At 41.4% G+C, this 22,759-nt stretch overlaps 1 protein-coding gene across 1 annotated transcript in view; it reads right to left on the reverse strand.

Annotated features, from left to right (window-relative positions):
• Positions 1-22,140: 22,140 nt before the first annotated feature.
• Positions 22,141-22,759, reverse strand: part of MRPS6 (mitochondrial ribosomal protein S6) — a 46,792-nt gene continuing 46,173 nt past the window's right edge. The window contains exon 3 of the mRNA XM_070943539.1: positions 22,141-22,676. Within this exon, the coding sequence (XP_070799640.1) occupies positions 22,499-22,676 (178 nt within the window). The 3' untranslated portion in view covers positions 22,141-22,498. The remainder of the gene's footprint in view (positions 22,677-22,759) is intronic.

Below are 22,759 nucleotides of genomic sequence, written 5' to 3' on the forward strand. Positions count from 1 at the left end.
GGTTACCACCTTTAGAGCACTCCATGGCATCGGACCGGGGTATCTACGAGACCGCCTTCTGCTACCAATAGCCTCTCACCGACCAGTACGCTCCCATAGAGAGGGGCTCCTCAGGGTGCCGTCGGCCAAACAGTGTCGACTGGCGGCCCCCAGGGGGAGAGCCTTCTCTGTGGGGGCACCTACCATCTGGAACAAGCTCCCCCCAGAGATACGGAAGATCCCGGACCTGCGCACGTTTCGCCGTGTTCTCAAAACTTTTCTATTTCAGCAAGCTGGCCTGGCCTAACTCCCCTCTTTTAAATTCTTAAATTTTAAATTTTTGAATTCGTGATTTTATAAATTGGGTGTTTTAATCTGTGTTTTGGCCGAAATATTTAATAATTTTAAGGGATTTTTAATATTTGTATTGTCTGTATTTTATCTTGGCTGTTCACCGCCCTGAGTCCTTCGGGAGTAGGGCGGTATAGAAATTTGATTAATAATAATAATAATAATAACTGGGCTGCTAACAACCAGAAGACTAGTAAATAGCAGCAAACGGAACTTTCTTTCTCTCTCTTTGCACCTTAGATACGGTAATCATAAATCACAAGACCTCAGCATATGAATTTAGTAACTGAGGATCTACTCCTTGTACACAGTCATTGGCAGCAGATCTCAGAAATCCCAGTCAGTTGAGTTTGCTCTGTAAAAGCCCTCATAAGAGAGACTAGAAGGGTTGAACTAGAAATGCTATGATGCCCAGCATGTGCTGTGAGAAGCCAGAGAGGCTATTGGCAGAACCCACAAAGAGCTTGACCAGTTTATTTTAAACCATGATGGTTCTTCTGCTTAGAAGGGGTCTATTTCTCTATGCTGTCTTCATTACAAATTGGGATTGAAAAGACAAATTCTTCTTTAAAATTAGAATTCTCTATAGAGATGGAAATTCAATTTATTCATGTATTTAATACACAATATTTTATTTTACCACTCAGAAATGTGAACTTGTCTGCTAAAGAAAAGAATAGAAAATAGGTTAGAGAAATATGGAAGACTATGTTGCAGATTCAAAAAGTTATCTTCCTTTTATATACCACGAAACTTATAATCACCCCACCCCACCCCATGTACTTTGATTTATTGTTTTCAAAGGCGGTGATTATCAAAGAGAGAAAGATATCACTGTTCTGACTCCAGGACTAATTTTAGCAATTAATTTGTCATGGTCAAAACTTATCTTCCTTTTCAGATACTCCATTTATTTAATTATACACCAATCCACCTCAAAAAAATCATAGAGAATAAAACCCATTACTTTAAAGCATAATTTAAAAAGAGATATTTGAACAGATATTTGAGCTATCTGAGTGATGTTAGAAGGTACTTTTAAACGTATCTGTTTTTCACATTTGACATAACATCAGCTGTTTCCCTGGCAGTCAAGTATTGGTGCCTGAGTCAGCAGCTCCAGAGAATCATTAAAGAAATTGTAATCCTTTGTGTTCCTAGCATGCCAAGACCAATTATATTTGTGACCATCAGCACACTAGAGATTTCCACACTAGCAGCTTATAGGATTACCTGGACATACAGTAGTTTTTCCATTAGGCATTGGTTACCACAAGGTTACCATTTTTGGCTGATGCTACAGATCGCTAGTGTTAAAGATTGTTAAAAACAATGAAAAAGGTGGATATTTAATTTGTACAGCAGAACTTTTCAGCAAATGCAACTACTAAGGGATTCATGAATAGGTCCAAGCAGTTTTCTGGTAATAGTCCATAAAGTATTATTTATATATTATTCATTTATTTTTAGGGTTTTATCTCACCTTTATTTTGCCTTCCCAGTCCTCCAGCCAGCCCTGAGATTCCTTGCAGAGCTCCCATCAAACTATTAACCAGGCTTTCTCCTGCTTAGCTTCCAAGATCAGCTTTGGTCAGACATTTACGAATATCTGCTGAAATAAGTTGGAAAACAACAAAGAACAAACAGTAGTGCAGAATCTCCACTGTCGTTCCACGTTTTGGGGCAAGGGGAAAAATTTGACTCTTTTGGAAAATGCTTGGCTGCACAGTAATTATTATTAATATTAATATATAATTATTTTTCTGTACTTTTCTATATACAATTTCCACAAAAGATTAGAATAATAAACTATATAACCACAAAATCAAAAGAACAGATAAAAATATTCAAGGCAGAACATAAACTTGCATCCATTAAAACATTAGTGAATACTAAATGAGTTTCACAAGCTAACGGGCTCTTTCAGAACTTCTTTTATATTGTGACACTGGTTTATAGTAAAAGTATGTTCTTAGGTATAATTTATAAGATTACATCGATTATGTTGAGACTGAAAGTAGTTAAGAATAAAATACATACAATATTCTTTCTTGTACATTGTTTTATAACTATGTTTGTGCTATGAAAAGCCGAGGTGGTGCAGTGGTTAGAGTGCAGTACTGCAGCTACTTCAGCTGACTGCTAGTTCAGCAGATCAGCGAATCAAATCTCACCGGCTCAAGGTTGACTCAGCCTTCCATCCTTCCGAGGTGGGTAAAATGAGGACCCAGATTGTTGGGGGCAATATGCTATTTAGTATACTGTCTTTGGTGTAAGCCGCCCAGAGTCCTCGGAGAGTGGGCGGCATAGAAATATGACTAATAAAATAAATAAATAAATAAATAAACAAACAAACAAACAAACAAACAAACAAATCAATGAATTTTTCATTGACAATGTGCATTTTCACTTCTGAAATGACCCTTAGGAAGTTGCTATTTGAACTCTTTGCCTTGATCCTTGACCACATCTTTGTTACAAGTTGTCCTGATTTTATCACACTGGGTACTTTACTGACCTACTGTGTGAAACCGCAGACATGCTGATGAGCTATCAAGTCAATGTGTTATGTTTCAATCCAATTTCTAAAGAAAGGGAAACAATCAGAATTCAAAAGAAATAGTTATTTCAGAAGGTAATGGCCTTTGATTTGTTTCTTACAAAGAAACATCTGCTTTACATGTGACAAAAGAGAATATGTTAGCAGAGGTTTCTTTAATTTCTAGATTTCCTGAACCTTGTGATCTGCAGGTAACGGAAAAGAATTTATATCTTCTTCTGCTTTCCAGAAAGAATACAAACAAAATGCCAGATGAAACACAGATCACAAAAGGGGAATTGGAAAATAATGCACCAGAAAAAGTGGTGTATGTTGTTTCCAAATAATCTTTTTGCCATTCCATCACTAGGGGGATTTGTAGTATCCAAAGCTGTGTAATGTACTAGGACTGCAACTGAAAGCTTTACAGGATGGATGATTTCCTCATATGCCCTTTCTTAATTAGTTGGAACTTCACCAAAATGCTGCCATATATCTTAATTAGAGTAGTCTGCTTAGGATTCTAGCCAGCAAGCAATGTTTTCATCCAGGAGATCACAAGCTGTTTTCTCAAGCATCATAGTTTAGTCTTCATATTTTTCTCTTCATTCTCCATAGAGCTGATTCACTATTTATGGCACAAAAAATAAATGTTTTTTAAACATCCAGAAAACTCATGGGCATTTGCTAAGCTCTAAAGGTGTGGCGAAGTGGCTGTTCCAAAGAAGGTCATATAGTGGGTGTGGTCTTCCTTCCTCATAATAACTTTACATTTTCTCATTCAGAGAGATGGTGGTGTGGAAAAAAACAAGGGAAGGTGGAATGAGAAAGCCTGCTTCCTGTGGCATATTAGGATGGCATGGTGATAGAAGAGCAACACCTGGGTTTAAAGGTAGCTGTAGCTTTATCTTCCAAATGGCTGATGCATCATTAAAACAAAAAGCTTAGTTTCGTAACTGCTGCCAGTTCAGCTGTCCTCTGCATCTCTTCCTCCAGATCTTTCTTTCTTTGTAGTGTCATACAGATAGTCCTTGTTTAGTGAACACAGTTGGGACCAGCAATTCCATCATTAATAAAAGCTGTTGCTAAGAGAAACTGCAATTGTGTTTATGATCTTACTTCATATGTGAAGATCATAAATGCAAGGATTGGGCACAAAGTTACCTTTTATTCACTGTCGTAACTGTGATCAGTTGCTGTATGAGAAAATCACTAAATACTCATACCTGTATTCCTTAATTTGCACAAAGTCGTAAGACCTACCTTTCTTTAGAGTAAAGCTCTCCCCAGCAAAAATAGAAAGAACTGAACACATACTCATTGAGTACCCAGGAGATAAAATATTATATTCATTATAATATTGAGAAATATGCTAATCCAATGTCAGACTTATTTGTGTGTCTTGTTTTTCACTCAAAATATTTAAATTGTTTGTATAGGATTTTATTGGTGATGTGTGTTTCAACCTTGTGCTTTGATATGACCTATAGGCCAATAAATAAAGCTATCTATCATAACTCAAAATATGTAGTTGGATATTCAAAAAATATGAACAAGTCCCAAGTATTTTGTTTGTTCATGTCACAACAAGATTTATTCAAGATACATTAGTGCAATTTTTTCACAATTTCCTTTTAGCTACTGTATGTATTTAGATATAAACATACCCTTGATTCAAGCCCAACTCCTGTTATTGCTGTGAAAGGATTTGGCATTGTTTTCTTCTGGGATAATTGTTCAATGTTTTGAATGCCTAGATCCTAGGAGGTCTCTTATCTAAATGCCGACCAAGATAGATACATTTGAGCTAGATCAGGCAAGCTTGCCTAGGTGCTGCCATTTATTGAGACAACTAGATAAAAGAAAAGCATAATTTCCCCTATATAACATATAGGAAAACATGACTGGAGCCTCCTGACATGGTACCAGTTAAGTACTCAAAAGATTTAGGCAATAGCAAAAACATTTATTTGCATATGTTTTTAGTGATATATTATGAATGTGAAAGGAATCTGGCTTTACTTTTATCCATTGACTTTAAACAGAGATTAGTGGGAAAGTATCATTTGGATACAGAAGGATCCAGTGCTTGAATTAAACAAATAATAAACTTTTATTATTTTATTATTTTTATTATTTATAGTCTGTCATCTACATCTCTATAACAATTACTACCAACCTGCCTTCCATTGAGGACCTGTATACTGCACGAGTCAAAAAGAGAGCTGTGAAAATATTTACAAACCCCTCACGTCCTGGACATAAATTGTTTCAACTCCTACCCTCAAAACGAAGGTATAGGGCACTGCCCACCAAGACAACTAGATACAAGAACAGTTTTTTCCTGAACGCCATCACTCTGCTAAACAAATAATTCCCTCAACATTGTCAAACTATTCACATTAGGCTGCATTACTATTGCTATTAGTCTTTTCATTGTTCTTGTCACCCATTTCCTCCCACTTGTGACTGTATGACTGTAACTTTGTTGCTTGTATCCTTGCGATTTATATTTATATTGATTGTTTCCTAGTATGATTTGATTGCTTCTTGTACCATAAGACTGTCACTGGGTGTTGTGCCCTATCATTCTTGACGAGTGTATCTTGTCTTTTTATGTACACTGACAGCATATCCACCAAAGACAAATACCTTGTGTGTCCAATCACACTTGGCCAATAAAGAATTCTATTCTGTTCTGTTCTGTTCTGTTCTATTCAGTCTGTAGTCTGAGAAAACAGGTAGGAATTTGAACTAAGAAAAGTAGTAAAACAAATTGTGAATTGGTGGTGAAGGTAAAATAGCATCCAAACATACAACCTTGAAATGCATGGTGAACTGAGAAGCCTAGAACAACAGCAATAAAGTGAAAAAGAGAAAGATTGTTCTAAAGGAAAAGACTTTATATAACAGAGCAAGAAATTTGTATATATTAGTACTGTAATTAATACCTGAGCCAAAAAATTCACTATCTGAGCCTGGTACCACCTTTTCCAATTTTTTATAATGCCATCTTAGAAGAGTTTTGATTTGGAAATAATTTCTTAAGGAAGAGAAATCCATAAGTTAGGAAGAGAAGCTTGCTCTGTACAGGCTTGGCTACCTGGAACAGACATTTGCTTAATGAGCTGGTTTTACCTCTTGGTAGTTCTTTTTCCTGTGGCTGGTTGTAAAGAGCTGTTTATTGTTGCCTAACAAAAGTAAAATGTTTAAGTACTGAGACCCCAAGATCATCAGGCAGGCACATTTCACCACCCATCCCCATTTCCACTCATACAGGAGACACATCAAATAGGCACTCAGTATAACTCAATAACTTTGTATTGATGAAGAGTCATGCTAGATGTGATCGAAGTCTCTACTTATTCAGTATAAGTTCCCATAATGGCCACATATTTGCTAATGGAAATCTATGATGTCTAGATTGTGGGCTATTCAGTAACATTTTCTCATCTGTGCTCTATAGTAACACGTTGCAAAGTAATGTGGCCAATGAGACTGGGACAAACCAGCTCAAGTTTTGTGCAGCAGAATCCTTTAAAATAGTTAGACAACATTGCATTTTACAATTATACTTGTTTGATATCAATGTCACAGTTATATTTATATTATAATATAATGTATATTTATTTACATTACTGAAATTATTGCAATATTGTCAGACAAAGCTAAACAAAGATTCCTCCATGAGAAGGAAGGAAAAAATTATATCCAGTTTATTACAGCAAAAGAGATTTAAAACAAAACATGTACTCCCCCCGTCCCATCCCCCCCGAAAAAGGCAAAATACCCTGTTTCCCCCAAAATAAGACATCTCCTGATAATAAGCCCAATTGGGCTTTTGAGCACATGGCAATAAAGCCAAGCACTTATTTCAGGGTTCAAAAAAATATAAGACAGGATCTTATTTTTGCGGAAACACGGTAACTCCCTGGTGATAGCTGGGTAAAACCTTGCCAGTATCCTGGTCCTGAAGAATGTACTTGTTAAGTAATTTGCAGAGCAACCCTTGAGTAGCAAGGGTGTGCACATGAAAGCGATTGAGAGTAGTTACGAAATAACACAGCCAACACACAGATACACTGAGTTGCGTTTACTTTCAGGAAATAGTAATAAGGCACAGTCCAATAAACAGTCCAGGTCATACACAGATAAAGCAGTAGATAGTAAAACAATAGTCCAGGAATAATCCAATAACAAAATCTTCTTCCCAGTCATTGTAGTCATAGACAATAATCAGTTCTTCTGTATTTGCAAATAGTAGCAAAACACAGCAAAGAGCAGTAAATATCAGTAACAATTAGCAAAGAGAAACAAACCATGTTTCTAGCTCCCTTTTAAGGACATTGGCTACAGAGCTAACCAATCAGGACACAGTATGATGCAATACAACAGTCTTAAAGCTATAATGCTGGTTTATATATTGCCAACCCAACAAGTTAGGTAATTATCATTTCCTAACAGTACTTGTACCAGTGGTGGGTTGCCCATGGTTCGGACCGGTTCACAAGAACCTTTAGTAAAACTAGTGGGAGACTCCGCCCACTGCCCCGGATGTCATCATAGGTGATCTGCACAGAAGCTCGGCACGAGCATGATCCCATTACAAACCGGTAGTAAAGGTAAGTAGAACACACCCCTGACCTGTACTATATATTTTGTCTTTTCTTTCCTCCCTTCTCCTTCCACATACTTCTCCTTTTATTTAATGTGTCTTTCTGCCCTACTTTTGGATTGTAAACCCTTCAACATAAACTCCATGTATCTTGCCAGTGTTATGGTTCTGTGCAAATAAATGCACAAGAAGCAATAATAATAACAGACAGCCCAGAAAGAAATTGCAAGAAGTATTAATGTTAGTAATGGCTAAGAATTATGATTGCCGCGTGAGAAGGAATGCCAAACAAACTCTATGCCGCCTTGCTTGTGTTCAATCATTCCAGAGAATTTCAGTTATGTACAACAGAACTTCAATACTCCTTTTATAGAATTTATTTTAATTAATGGCAGAAAGCTCTTCACATTCCTTAAACTGTCTTAACCGTGGCAGCCCAAAAGGGCGAAGTCCTATATTTCAACTGTTGCCAATATTTATTTTTCTCATAACAGTATCTATCCTCCATCATATCTCCTTTTACCATTTTAAAAAATATTTCCCTTCTTGGGTATAAAAAGATCTGCAAGGAAAAAAAGTGAAAATCTTCTAAAACAACATTTTCTTTTTTTAAATAAAAGATAAATTGCAGAATAACAAAAGAGCCGAATTTTGCAATAGCAGCAAATAAAAAAGATGCATACTCAAACATTATGGGCATAATATTATTATTCATTCAATATTCCTCCTGCAAATGCACATATCTCATACATGCCTACAAAGAAGAAGATCTGGTGGAGACTGGGAGAGCTGGAAAGAGCTGGAAGATGGCGTGGATTGTCCCGCCCCCCTTTTGGTTTGTCTCCCCCCCTTTTTCTTCCCTCTTTCTTTTCTTTCCGCTGCGGCCTGGTTTGTGGGCGCGGCCTGGACTACTATCTCCCTGACCAGATTTTTCTTACACCTGGACTTAATAGCTCCTTGTATGCCCACAGCTGACCTCCGGTTTCCGGCAATTCCTTCGGCCCTATTGACATTAACATCCACTTGCTGTGAGGAGAGATGTGAGCCTGGGCGGGGGCACCGAGGGAGTCATCTTTGTTGCAGCTGCCACTGTATAAGACCTGCTGACACTGGCCACCGTGAGAGGGTGACTGGGTCATTGCCTTCTGGGACAGCTGCCTGAGACTCCTCTCCACTGTTGTGGGAGGACAGTGGAGTTCGGTTTGACCCTGGCCAAAATGGTGGACTCTCTCCCCTGGACTTTTTTAAACCATCATTAAGAATCCTTGGCCTCTTTCCATCTTCCCCAGACAGACTTTTTGGAACCTTAAGATGTATTCATCCGCTGATCTCTTCACACTGTGAGACTCCCCCCTCTCGCGGGCCTGGCCCTCCATGTTATCGAGGGCCTATCTTGATGACGGGCTTTGGAACCCCGAGAGATGGCATGCAGCGAAGAGGGGGTTGAGGGGTTTTCTACGCAAATTTTTAATGAAATTTTTAAGGGGACCCGGGAGGAGGGATGGGAATAATGATTTTTTAAGGGGAACCGGGAGGAAGACCAAGGGGTTTGGGGGACGAACCCACTAAGGTCAGAGCCGAGCCCGGCACACGGGGACGGTTTGGAGGGGGCAAGTCGAGGAATTGGGGAGGGGCTGGAGGACCACCCGGAGGAGGAATTTTCCATCGGCACGGTGAATGGGAGGGGCAGATATGGCGGGAGCAGGGGACCATATCATGTGTTGGGGGCTCCCACTTGCTGTCTGAGAGCAATTGCTTGCCCCGGTCCCCAAGGCTCCACTCGGATACTAGGTGGCTTAGATACTCAGGATCTGGGCCTTCGGCTGATGCTATGCAATGCCAGGTCCATGGTAAACAAGGCCCCCCTCATTCACGATCTTATACAAGAGGGAGGAGCGGACCTGGCAGGTATTACGGAGACCTGGTTGGGCCCGGAGGGCGGCGTCCCTCTGGTTGAAATGTGCCCACCAGGCTTCAGAGCATTCCATCAACCGAGGGCCCAGGGGAGGGGCGGGGGGGGTGGCGGTTATTATTAACGAGGATCTGGGTCCGAGGGAGACCGCTGTGCCTCAGATAGCCAGATGTGAGTCCCTCCTTGTGAGGTGGGGTCATGGGGTTCAGATGGGCTTGTTGCTTACGTACCTGGCTCCCTGCTGCGTGGCAACAGCCCTACCTGAGCTACTCGACGTGATAACCACGGTGGCAGTAGATACACCCAGGCTTTTAGTCATGGGTGATTTCAACTTGCCATCCGTTGGTGAAATGTCTGAGGTGGCTTGGGAGTTCATGGCTTCCATGACGGCCATGGACCTGACCCAGTTAGTTCATGGCCATACTCACAGGGGAGGTCACACGCTGGACTTGATTTTTGTCTCCAGCCAGTGGTTGAGTGGTCTTGTTATAGGGGATATAGACATGGAACCCTTGTCATGGACTGACCACTCACTCCTTCGCCTGGATCTTCGAACCGCTGCCCCCCGCCGCAGGGAGGCGGACCCTATTAGATGGATCCGCCCCAGGCGCCTGATGGATCCTGATAGGTTCCAGATGGAGCTTGGGACATTTCCTGAGGATCTAGCACATGACTCGGCCAAAGACCTGGTAGCCACCTGGGATCGGGCGGCTGGTGGGCCTTGGACCAAGTCGTGCCTTTGCGGCCTCTGACCCGGTGCTGATCCCAGGTGGCTCCTTGGTTTACTGAGGAGCTGAGGGAAATGAAGCACCAGAAAAGACGCCTGGAGAGTGGTTGGAGGGCCAGTCTCGCTGAATCTGATCGAACACTGGTAAGGTCTCATATTAAGGCCTACCTAGTGGCGATAAAGATGGCAAAGTTTAATTACTTTTCCACCTCTATTGCATCATCAGGGAATCGTCCGGCCGCCCTGTTTTGGGTGATCCGCTCCCTGCTCCATCCGGGAGTGCGGGAGGATCCCCTGGAAGGCAGGGCGGAGGATTTCGGACAATACCTGTATGACAAAATTGCTCAGATCCGGGGGGATTTGGACTCTGACTGGGTAGATCAGAATAGGGTGATGAGGAATAGTCTTGAGAATGATATCTGGGAGGAGTTTGATGCTGTGACTCCCGACGATGTGGACAGGATTTTGGGGAGACTTAGTGCGGCCACATGTTTACTGGACCCGTGTCCCTCCTGGTTGGTACTGGCTTCCCGGGAGGTTACACGAGGCTGGCTCCAGGGTGTTATCAATGCTTCGTTGAGTGAGGGTTACTTCCCCGCTGCCTTGAAAGAGACGGTGGTAAGGCCTCTCCTCAAGAAGCCATCCCTGGATCCAGCAATATTGGCCAACTACCGTCCTGTCTCCAATCTCCGCTTTATGGCGAAGGTTGTTGAGACTGTGGTCGCGCGACAGTTTCCACAATTCCTGGAGGAAACATCTTATCTAGATCCATTCCAGTCGGGTTTCAGGTCTGGGCACAGCACGGAAACGGCATTGGTCGCGTTGGTTGATGATCTCTGGAGGGCTCGGGACAGGGGTTGCTCCTCTGTTCTGGTCCTGTTAGATCTCTCAGCGGCTTTTGATACCATTGAACATGGTATCATGCTGCACCGGCTGGAAGAGTTGGTGGTGGGAGGCACCGTGTTGTGGTGGTTCTCCTCCTTTCTCTCCAACCGGTCGCAGTCAGTGTTGGCAGGGGGGCAGAGGTCGACCTTGAGGCCTCTCATCTGTGGAGTGCCGCAGGGATTGGTCCTCTCGCCCCTTCTGTTCAACATTTATGTGAAGCCGCTGGGCGAGATCATCCGTGGCTTCAGGGTGAGATACCACCAGTACGCTGATGACACCCAGCTGTACATCTCCACCCCAGGCCACCCCAACGATGCCCTTGAAGTGATGTCCCAGTGCCTGGAGGCTGTGCGGATCTGGATGGGGAGGAACAGGCTCAAGCTCAACCCTTCCAAGACTGAGTGGCTGTGGCTCCCAGCATCCTGATATAGCCAGTTGACTCCATCACTGACTATTGGGGGCGAGTCTTTGGCCCCCACAGAAAGGGCTCGCAATCTGGGAGTCCTCCTGGATATGCAGCTGTCCTTGGAGGAACATCTGATGGCTGTAACTAGGGGGACCTTTTGTCAGGTTCGCCTGATTCGCCAGTTGCGGCCCTTTCTTGATCGGGATTCCTTGTGCACAGTCACTCATGCCCTCGTCACCTCTCGTCTTGACTACTGCAACGCTCTCTACATGGGGCTCCCCTTGAAGAGCACCCGGAGGCTCCAACTGGTCCAGAATGCAGCAGCGCGGGTAGTGATGGGAGCAGCATGGCGCTCCCATGTAACACCGCTCCTGCGCGAGCTGCACTGGCTCCCGGTGGTCTTCTGGGTGCGCTTCAAGGTGTTGGTCATCACCTTTAAAGTGCTCCATGGCATAGGGCCTAGCTATCTTCGAGACTGCCTGCTGCTACTGACGACCTCCCATCGACCCGTGCGCTCCCACAGAGAGGGCCTCCCCAGGGTGCCATCAGCCAAACAATGTAGGCTGGTGACCCTCAGGGGGAGGGCCTTCTCTGTGGGGGCACCTACCCTCTGGAATCAGTTGCCCCCAGAGATAAGGAGAATCCAAGACCTCAGCGCCTTCCGCCGTGCCCTTAAAACCCATTTTTTCCAGCAAACCGGGCTGGCTTAAGAAGAAATTTTAAATGTTTTTAATTGGTTTGTGATTTTTAATTTTTGGGCCAAATTTATATATATTTTAATTGTTTTTTAATATTTGTATTTCATGTTCTTAATTCTGGCTGTACACCCCCCTGAGTCCTCAGGGAGAAGGGTGGTATATAAATTGGAAATAAATAAGTAAATAAATATATGTAGGTCTTTGGTTATTCGGGTTTTCTCCCGCGTAAAATTGGAGGTGTCTTGGCAGAATGGCAAAAATAAATAAACTCATATAATAATAAAAATTGGAAATGTTACAACATAGAAGGAATATGTTATCATATCTGGTGGTCATATACAAATATTAAAGCACTGGAAAGAAATATACATCATTATTAAAAAATATTAAAAACAAGCCTTAAACTGAAATCTCAGGAATTTTTACTAGAAATCTTTCCAGAAAAAAAAAATTACAATCTATTAACATATATATGCTGGCAGTAACAAAGCCACATTTCTCTATCATTGGAAAAGAGATACTTTGCCAATAATATCAGACTGGAAAACCGAACTTGGGAAATATGCAGAGATGGTAAAATTAAGAGAATACATCCAAAATAAAAGTATGACTGAATTTAAGTAAAAAGGAAAATGGCTTTCTCCATACACAACAAGGCAAACCTAATACAATTGTAAAGGGAAAATATTTTATGAAAGAACAATGACTAGAAGCAATTTAAATTTCTCTAAAAAATTTGACATAATCACCAGTTGGTTACTAATGGAATTCTAATGGCTGTGGGTGAGGCAAATGTCAAAGATTGTGTTTCATCCTGTCATGTTTCTCACTGAACCAAGATTATCTGAGCCACCGTACTTCAACCCTCTGCCCTAGAATAGCATTATTATGGGACTACTACTTCTCTAATAGTTGGGTTTGCTTCCAAGTGAACATGCAGTCAGAACATTTCCCTATCCGTACCAAGAAAAAGTTATTTACACATTAATTTCTCTCACTGTGTGTGTGGTTGGGGGGGGGGTATTTTAGAGGAGGAATGACTATACAATGGATGTACAATAGAAGAAAGAAAACCAAATTTTATTCTTGAGAATTTCATTGTAATCCTGTTCTTAATGTTCTTAAAAGGGATGTAAATTTAGGAAAGGATATGGAGGTTTTGAAAGAGGTCAGGTGTCTGCCAGGTGCTACTGTCAGCAGAGAAAAGAGGCGTATTTTTAGGATAGTCAAGAATGCCAGTAAGGACTGTGAGGTTGATGCTATATGGAGATTTGTATCATAATCCATGCTTCTAATCCATACAAAACACCTAACAACATATAATCTGCAAACACACCTTTAGTCTGAAGTTCCAATAGTAAAGAACTTTGTTTATATTTTGAAATGCTGTTCTCACTCATTTAATCCTCCTCTTTATTTCCATCCCATCTGACATTCAAAATACAGGTGTTTATAATGTTTCATCCTCTATACTTCTTTTTCCACATTATCTGGTTGAATTATTTTATTTCTACTGATAAGCTTTATTTTTTTTCCCTCGGAAAATTTAGTTTATATTTTATAAACTAAATATCTATATTTAGTTTATATTTTATTATGACTCTTTGCTTGATTAATGGTAATAAACTGGCAAAAGGAACAAGAGAGTTTATTAAAGTACTTTAATAGATATGGGACATTATAGAGTATGCCTTTTACTGCGTTTAAGTCTGTGGAAAGGATAACAGAGTCTAAAATATGAAAGTAACATATTCTACATCAATGCTAATGAATTAAAAAAAAAGATGCTGTGACTGTTAATGATTGGTTAGGATGATGGCATTTCTAGATATTTTGAAAGTCATTTATTTTCATCCAATTGCCTTGTTTCTATAATGCAATTTTGTCTGGCTTCTTGGACTCCAAAGTGCTGCTTCACCATATATTAAATATATATTTAAAACTAATGCTTAGGTTATTCTTGATCCACTCCTTGGAGCTCATAGATCTAGATAACAAGGAATTGGTATTAGTATTCTTCCTGCATCTCTATAAAATAATTAGGAATTAATTTTTATAGTAGATTCTTTGCCATACAAGCCACATTTGCATCAAAACATAGACATTATGGGATTATACCCTTCCTACATCCCTCATGGGTTAATTTGCATGGCTATATTTCAATCTATACTTGTTCTTGCTCATATATGAGATTTTATCTGCACATTTAAAAATATAATGTGTGAAAAGACTCTTTCAAGCACTTTTAGCACAGAGTCTTGTGACCTTCAGATGAAAACCTCTGGGAATGAATTCCTAATTCCTAAAGACTTCTTTATTCATTCAGTCTCTTCCCTACAAACAAACTGACATATTTGATTCTAACCTTTGCTCTGAAGTGTTTTGGGGGCCAGGCCAACCCTTTCCCATCTTGAGTCTAAGTAGTAGCATTTCCTTGTCAGAAGGCCTATCTTCTTCCAAACATGTCTAAAATAGGTCCAACCAAAGATCAAAATGGGCAAAATTGTTTTAAATTTCCTTCCACCCACGTGCACATTATTTAATGTTTACATGACCAAGCAATTCTCTACTGTTCATAAACTTAGGGGAAAAGGAGTTTTACAGAGCTCCAGATCACAAAATTGTTTGTTATGTTCCATTTATTGTCAATTTGAAATACGTCATGTTGCTTAATAATTAATAAAATGAGTGATCAAATACCTTTTTGTTTAACATATTAAGAATGCTGACTTATGGTCCTTAGAGCAGCGGTCTCCAACTTTTCCGGCTTTGCGGACTGGCGGGAGGGGGAGAAAGGATGGTTCCATGCAAGCAGCAGGCTTCCATATCCTGGTTCTGAATGGGCCACAGCCCAGTAGTGGGGACCCCTGACTTAGAGCACTAGAGCAGTTGGTGAGAAGGAAACTTGCTGTAGTACTTAAAACTTCTCAAAAATTGATAAGGTATTTTACTGATCGCCCAACCAATTTTGTAAGTAAGCAAGCTTCCTCTTATGTTATTGGTAACAAAACCAATGACAGGCTCTTAGAATTCCATTCTTCAAAAACATATTATTATTATTATTATTATTATTATTATTATTATTATTATTATTATTATTATTATCATCATCATCATCATCATCATCTTCATTAAACATGAAACTCAGTCAACTGAACATTTAAAAATGTGTCACAAATACCATTGACTGGTGCTAATGGTTGATACGGGTTGCTGCCAGTCCTAGGTATCAACCAAGTATCTTCTTAAAATATATGATGTTCCAAGTAGGATAGTTTTTTGCAGTTCTGTTGGTGTTATTGCAAGAAGCTGCAATTTCTTGATGTGATTTGTAAAATTCTCAGACATGGTACCAAGTGCACCGATGGCAATGGGTATCACTGTTACATGTTTCATCCATAGCCGTGTAATTTCGATTGCCAGGTCACGATATTTCATCATTTTTTCCAGTTCTTTTTCTTTGACTCTGGCATCTCCTGGTACAGCATTATCAATAAACTGTACGCTTCGGCCCATGACAACTGTGATATCTGGCGTGTTGTGTTCCAAATGACGATCCGCCTGTATTCAGAAGTCCCACAAGATCTTCACCGTCTCATTTTCGGTAACTTTTTCCACTTTGTGCTCCCATGATTTCTCGAATACAGGTATGTCATATTTTTTACATCATCATCATCATCATCATCATCATCATCATCATCATCATCGTTATTATTATTATTATTATTATTATTATTATTATTATTATTATTATTATCCAAATCTGTCCCAACTCCAAAATGTTTTTTTATTCTTATTTTTAAGGCAGAAAGCTGTGAGTATTTATGGTCCTTCAGGAATTACTGGAATTCTATTTCAGCTTCAATAAATGTAGCTGATAGTCAGGAAAGATAGCAATTGCAATCCAAATGATTGTGGGGGCACCATTTCCTTAATGGGTGACAGAAGTTTATTGTAGATCAGTTAAGGTTGCTTCCTTCTAAAACCCAAGTCTCAGTTTCTGTGTCAGTTTGAAGTCATATTGTTTACATTGAGTTGCAGTGGCGCAGTGGTTAGAATGCAGTCCTGCAGGCTACTTTTGCTGACAGCCAGCTGACTGCAATTTTGCAGATCGAATCTCACCAGGCTCAAGGTTGACTCAGCCTTCCATCCTTCCGAGGTTTGGAAAATGAGGACCCAGCCACCCCCCACTTATCATGTAACCGTCGCCAGCCTTTGTGGAAGACAGGACTGAGGACTGGCTGCCATCCAGACAGCGATTGACATGCTGGAGGGAAGTGACTACAGTGCCATCTGTACTGGACAGGCATGGTTTCACCTCTGTCCGCCAGTCAAGACCAGGTCAAATGTTTCCCTGAGAAGGTTAGAATCCCTAAGGGTTTGCCGGTCCACTGCTAGTTACCATTCACCGACGCCAGCCCTCGTCAAAGCCAGGGCAGAGGCCTGGTCATCACCTAGGAAGTGCTTGATATGGCCACCAGGCATGCCGCATAGAGAGTGGCTTCAGCCGAAACTCAGTGGCAGGTACTACCTACCGCTTCACTGTGTTTTACAGGCAACTGTAAGCCATGTACCGAATCAGCACATTGCCCTGAACAATCTGGGTCCCCATTCAACTGACCCCAGAAGGATGAAAGGCTGGATCCATTTCGAGTCCCATCAGAACTGAATTTCTGGCAGTGGGCATACTAAGCCAGCAATATACAGTATAATCACAACTCCTGTGCCACCCTGGCTCTCTTGGTGTGTCCTAGAGAAGGCACATCTGCCTTCCTGTCCTCTGTGGCAAGATTGCCCTTAGTATCTGTGGACAAGGGGAGGGGGGTGAGGCTAAGGTTGGCACCGAGGTCTCAACCTCCAGTGCCAGCAGTATAGCAGCGAAGTCCTCCCCCACAGTATGCAGCCCCAATTCAGAACCAGGGGATTGAAGGTTCTCCCTTTGGGTTGGCCCCTGTCCTGTATCAGATTTAGGAATTGGTTAGGTGACTAAGGAACTTCAATCTGGCAGTCTGTCCCGAGACCGCATATCGGCAGGACTTATGGACTCCAGAGAGGAGCCTGGAAGGCTGGTTCCAGTCCCCGGCTGGCCGTGGCCAAGGCCCTGGCGGTAGTACTGAGGTCCAGCCATCATCTTAGATAACGAGACAGTTTGCATGATTCCTGTTTAGGAATCCCACTGACTGGGGAGAGCATTGTAAAACTTAGTGGTTGCCAAAAGTGGCTTGTGTAATTGGGCAGAGCTCACCAAGAGCAGTGTGTTCTAGCCCTGTAATTGTCCCATGGGCAATAGCCAGAGAAATTATAATTTTTGATGACTGTTCCTATCCTGGTGCTGCTTCTCCCCTGGAATGGTCCCACCACTGTGTGAGGCGAAGGAACCAGGTCTCCCTAGAGGAGACCTAGAGGGAGCAGCAGATGGAACAGGTTTCCCTAAAGGGAGCAAGTCCTCTGTGTCAGACATGAACAAACAGAAATCTGCAGGTTAAGGAGGCCAGATCTGTCAAATGTATTTGCCATCTATGAAAGGTTTGCTATCTGGTGCCACCTGGAGGCCAGGCGCAATGACAGACATATGGCAACAGGTTGGACTCCACCACCTGATAAAGTTTCACGGTAGAAAGTGACAGCTTCTCCCCGATGAATTTTCTGAGTTCTGTCACCCTAGCCGCCTTTGCTAGCCCCACAATCAATGATGGGAAGTGCCCTGATGGTTGGCAGAGGGTTCCGCCGACAGGTGTCTATGACACAGGGCAGGCTGGCTAGAGCTAGGCCTAACCTACTCCCATGAGCGACACTTGCCCTTACGCCACCTGTTAATAGTGCACAGGATGGCTATTACCCTTCTCCAGCCATAGCCAGGCAGACTGGCTCACAAGGAACAACTGTCCCCTATGTTCAAATGACGTTAAGCCACTGGAGACAAGGCAGACTGGCTTGAAAGGAGCTTTCCTGCCATGGCTGTCATGGTGCTTCCGCCAATTTACCTCGTGATGTAAGGCGGACTGGCTGCCATTTTGGCAGCAGTGGTTTTTCCACTATTCTTAAGGTTGAATACGGCTTGAAGCATGCTGCCTACCTTCGCTCTGAAATCATAGCAGCGGAATGATTTTAATCAGATTTGACGCAGCAGGCAGCCAAAGGCTGCAAGCTACTCACAAACGGGCGCTAAACCTTCAGACTGTGCAAGCCTCTTCCTCGTAGCACTCCTGTCAGCGGGCGGGCTCCTGTCTGCTTCACCAGCGCCTGTCAGCAGCACGAGGCTGGAGGCTGCGATAGCGCATGGAGGCTGAAAGCCTGCAAGACGCTCTGTCCACCTGTTCTGCCCTAGCTACGGACCCCAAAGAATGCAGCATACACAAAGTCTGTACAAACCTAAATCAGTCTTTTTCAAATAAAGGCTGTTAATTTATTTTCTTAACAGCCTACAAGAATCCAAAGAATAAATAATCGTAATCTTACTATGGTTGGCAGAAAGCCCAGAAGCAATTTGCAGAGAATTAAGATCAGGACACGAAGGAGAGTGAACGAACTTGTTCCCTGCAAATTGCCTCAGTCGTCGTCCTTCCTTAAATAGGCTAAGAGAGTGGCCAATTAACCCCAAGCCTTACTCTCAAGGAGACCTCGTCCTGAGGAACCACTCCTGCCTTTTGGCAGCTCTGCGCGCCCGTGCATCGAGAAGAGGCTCCTCTTCTTCTTCCTCTTGACTTATGGGAGCTTCTGGAGGTTTTGAAGGCCCTGGCTGAATCCCTGCCTCTGGCACCACATCTTCTCCAGCCTCCTCATTGTCTGACTCGAGTGCCAGCTGCACAGGCTGCTGGCGCAGCACCACACCAGCCTCCTCGCTGTCGGAATCAGCTACTAGCTGCACAGGCCACTGACGGGCCACACCACCACTGTGGAGTAAGCGCAGGGCGAAGGCCAATGGTAGGCTGGCCATTCGGGAGTGCGAAGCTCCACCAATTGTATTACAACAGTGTCGGGCAGTTTGGTGGTGACACGATAACAAATGGCCACCTGACCTGCCCGCAGCGGGAGCGCAAGACTCCTCTGAAAGCGATTCCCCTTCTCTTGATGATCGGGAGTGCAGAGCTCCTCCGATCAGCCCACGCTGTCAAGCAGGAGCGCTGGACTCTACTCATGTCTGTCCGGAGCACCTGCAGTTCAACAGAAGGCTCACTAGGTGACTTGACAGGAGCTGTCAATTTGAACAGCAAGGCCCTATCCTGCCACTGCTGCGATGCCACTGGGCACAGCTGCCATGTTACCTTTCAGATGGAGCAGACTGGCATGCCAAAGCTCTCATGTGCGGCCGCAATGGCGCTAAGCGCTGTCGCTGCCATATCCTTGGTGGAAACAGGCAGACTGGCTCACAAAGAGCATTCCTGCCGCGGCTATAATGGCGCCGAAAGCACAGCCACTTTCCGCATTGTATTTTCAGGCAGACTGGTGCACCGTGAGTGCCCCTGCCATGGCTCCTGAGGCACCAAAGGCGCTGCCGCTGTCAGCGTGCCTGGATGAACCAGGCAGGGACTAAGTCCCTCTCTGCATTCGCAGACTAGTGTCAGGGGCAGCCTGTTAGAAGGCAATGCCCCCTCCGCTGAGCGCGGGAGCAGCAGGGACCTCAGCTGATATCGAAGCCAGTAGGGAGGGTTACCAGCGGACCAGTAACCCCCCCAGATCGCAGTCCAGCGATCGCTGAGCCTTGCTCGGTAAGAATTTTCCAGTAATTCAGTTTATTTCTCTAATTAGGATGAGCCTCTTTTTTCTCAGTCTCAACTCGTGGAAGACTGAGTCGAAATGGGCAGGACCCAGGCAAGGGAGGCGTGGCCAAAGAAAAACTAAATCGGTCTCTAAGCAGAGAAGCAGAGTATTACCTATTCCTGGATGATCTTCCCCGACACAATGGAGAATCATTTTTATTCATTATAACAATTTCATATTTCCAGAAAAAGTGATGGACTGCTACTATTCTTTTGACTTGGGAATTACGCTACAAATCTGACCTGTAAAAAAGTCCAAGTTAATCTTGAGTAGTACAAAGCCAAACGGGCATAGTAACACTGGTGGCAATTGACCTCATTGATCAATGAGAATTTTATGACTAGCCATGCCAATCGTGATATTTTGTGAGACTTTAAAAAATTTTAAATCGTTACAGCATAGCTCCAAAAGTTGTTTCTTTTGTTGAAAACAGAAAAGATACCACCAATTAGTTCTCATTTACAACCCTCTTCTGTTTTCCCATGACTTATTTTGCCCTTTCTTACTACCCAAAGGAAAAAAACCCTGAAGAACAGCTGAAAGGTATCTTTTAATTGGTAGCCTAAGAACTCTCTCTCTGAAGGGCAATTAGGATTCTTTCCCCCCATCCCCACCCCCCACCCCCCGCAATCCCCCATAATTTTCAAAGTTCTGGAAATTTTTCAAAGCCCATTTGGAATTTTCAAAAAATAATTTGCACATCTAACTATATTTGGTTTCAAGTAGTTTATAAATACCTTACATTAATCCTTGCCCCAACAAGGCTGGTTTGGGTCCAAGAGGACTGTACTGTGTGTTTCTTACTGGCAAATACATTTTATGATAATCTTCCATTTCTAGTTATTTAAAGGACAGTGCCAAATGCTGATATTTTGAAAATGCTAACCTAATTATCTATAGCTCTGAGTGACTCCAGATCTTGAAATATCATATAAACATATAAATAGGAAAATATGACCTACTACTTTATATACAACTCTTCTCACCTGATTAAAAACAACATTTTCCCAGAAATACATTTATTCCTTGGAATTAAGTCAATGTATACTGCAAAGAAAGCTTCAGTTATTTGGGGCTTTAAAAAGCTAATACATACTACAATCCTTAAATAGCTAATTACAGATCTGGGCAGCAGAGAGACTCAATTATATTTATATTTGGATTAAAAAGGAAACTGCATACTAGGGAAGTGGAGGAATTTGAAAGAAGTGAATGTATCTCATTGTAAGACAACCACAAATAGATCATAAAGGTATTTTTGATGAAAATATTTGCTCATGTACAACATAATGCTTTGCTGTAATTGATAATGGACAAATTTCCATTTTTTGCTTTACCATATCTGTGGCTCTCATCTTGATGTACAGGTCACTGAAAGATGTGCATTAAATAATGCCTTAATTCATTTCCTCAGCTTTTTCTTTAACATAATGGTTTTTTATTTTGAATTAGTCAAATTTGCATAACATTCCTTAACATTAACAGAATTTGTCCACATTGATTTCTACCAGTACAGAACCAACATCTCTTCAAGAGTTTTGATTCCTTGAGTGCAATCTCCTCAATTTGAATATCTATTGGATTCCTATAACAATGAATCAGAGAAGGAATTCCAGGCTAGGGAAGATGGCTCAAGTAAGTAAAAAGAGATAACTACAAGCAATTTAGAGCAGATCTGTTTTCTGTGGGGTAGACTAACACCTGTTGTAATAGCTGATGTCTGATGTTGGTTTTAAAGAATTTAAAATCAAAACTACTATTAAATACTTAATTATGTTATATTGAATGTAGCCCTGTTTTTTTTAAAGAAGTAACCATGTAAATCTATTCTATTTGTTAATGCCTAATTGGTTTTAAGGAAAGGATTTAAGTATTTCTTAGTTTGGTAGATACACATTGATACATTAAGGAATGAAAAAAAAAGCAAAATGTAGAAAAAACGAATAAAATGGCAATTGCCACAACTTTATTTAATCAATTCATTCATGGAGAATGCATTTAAAGCTGGTAAGATGATGAAACTGATTCAACTTTTAATGCTATGTACTTATTGTAGCAAGAAAACAAGATGTCCATAGAAATTACATTTAAGAATATAATAAAATAACAAAATAGTATCTTTCCTTATTTTGAAAATAAAAATTACATTTAAAACTGTTCAGATTTTAAAAAGTTATATAGTTTTTTTTAACTTCCATGAACTCAAACTCATTAGATTTTAGCTGTGCTGAATGGAGGAAACAATATGTCAGAGAACAGACTGTAGATTGATCTATAAAACTGATTTTTGAATATTTTATTGTAATTCTCAACAATTTCATTTAACACTTTACAGTTTTTATGAGTGCCATATCTAAATGATACAAATTGCTCTTAAAAGTGTTTATTTGGAAACGAGTTCTAAAAAATATCAGGATTAGCTTTTTGGGGCACAGCAGATTTAAATAAGGGAAGTAATAAGAGGGGAGAATAAGCTTTCTGATTTTCAAAATAACAAAAATAAGAGTAGAGGATATGGGCTTTATAGTAGCCAAATATTAAACTAGATTGAAACATCATACCACATCTCACACATGCTTATGATAAAGTTTGAATTAATGATAATAATATTACTATCACTTTTGGTTATTTCTTCTTCTGTAGTTCTTCTACATAATTGACTGGAATTATGCCTATACATTCTTCAGTCCGCTGTATACGATGTCTTAAAACACTAGGTCTGATTATATCAATGTCCCGTTTTAAATGGTCCAATAGATTTGTAATAATTATTGGAGCAGAATCAAAGTCTATCAAAAAATACCTGGAAATAAGAAAAAAAAACACAGTTAAAAGGTTTTATGTTAAAAGACATAATACTGTATATGCTATATCTTGTGGGCATGA

The sequence above is a fragment of the Pituophis catenifer genome, unplaced genomic scaffold (genome assembly GCF_029215685.1).
Source record: "Pituophis catenifer annectens isolate HBS135680 unplaced genomic scaffold, rPitCat1.0.hap2 SCAF_4, whole genome shotgun sequence".
Lineage (NCBI taxonomy): Eukaryota > Metazoa > Chordata > Lepidosauria > Squamata > Colubridae > Pituophis > Pituophis catenifer.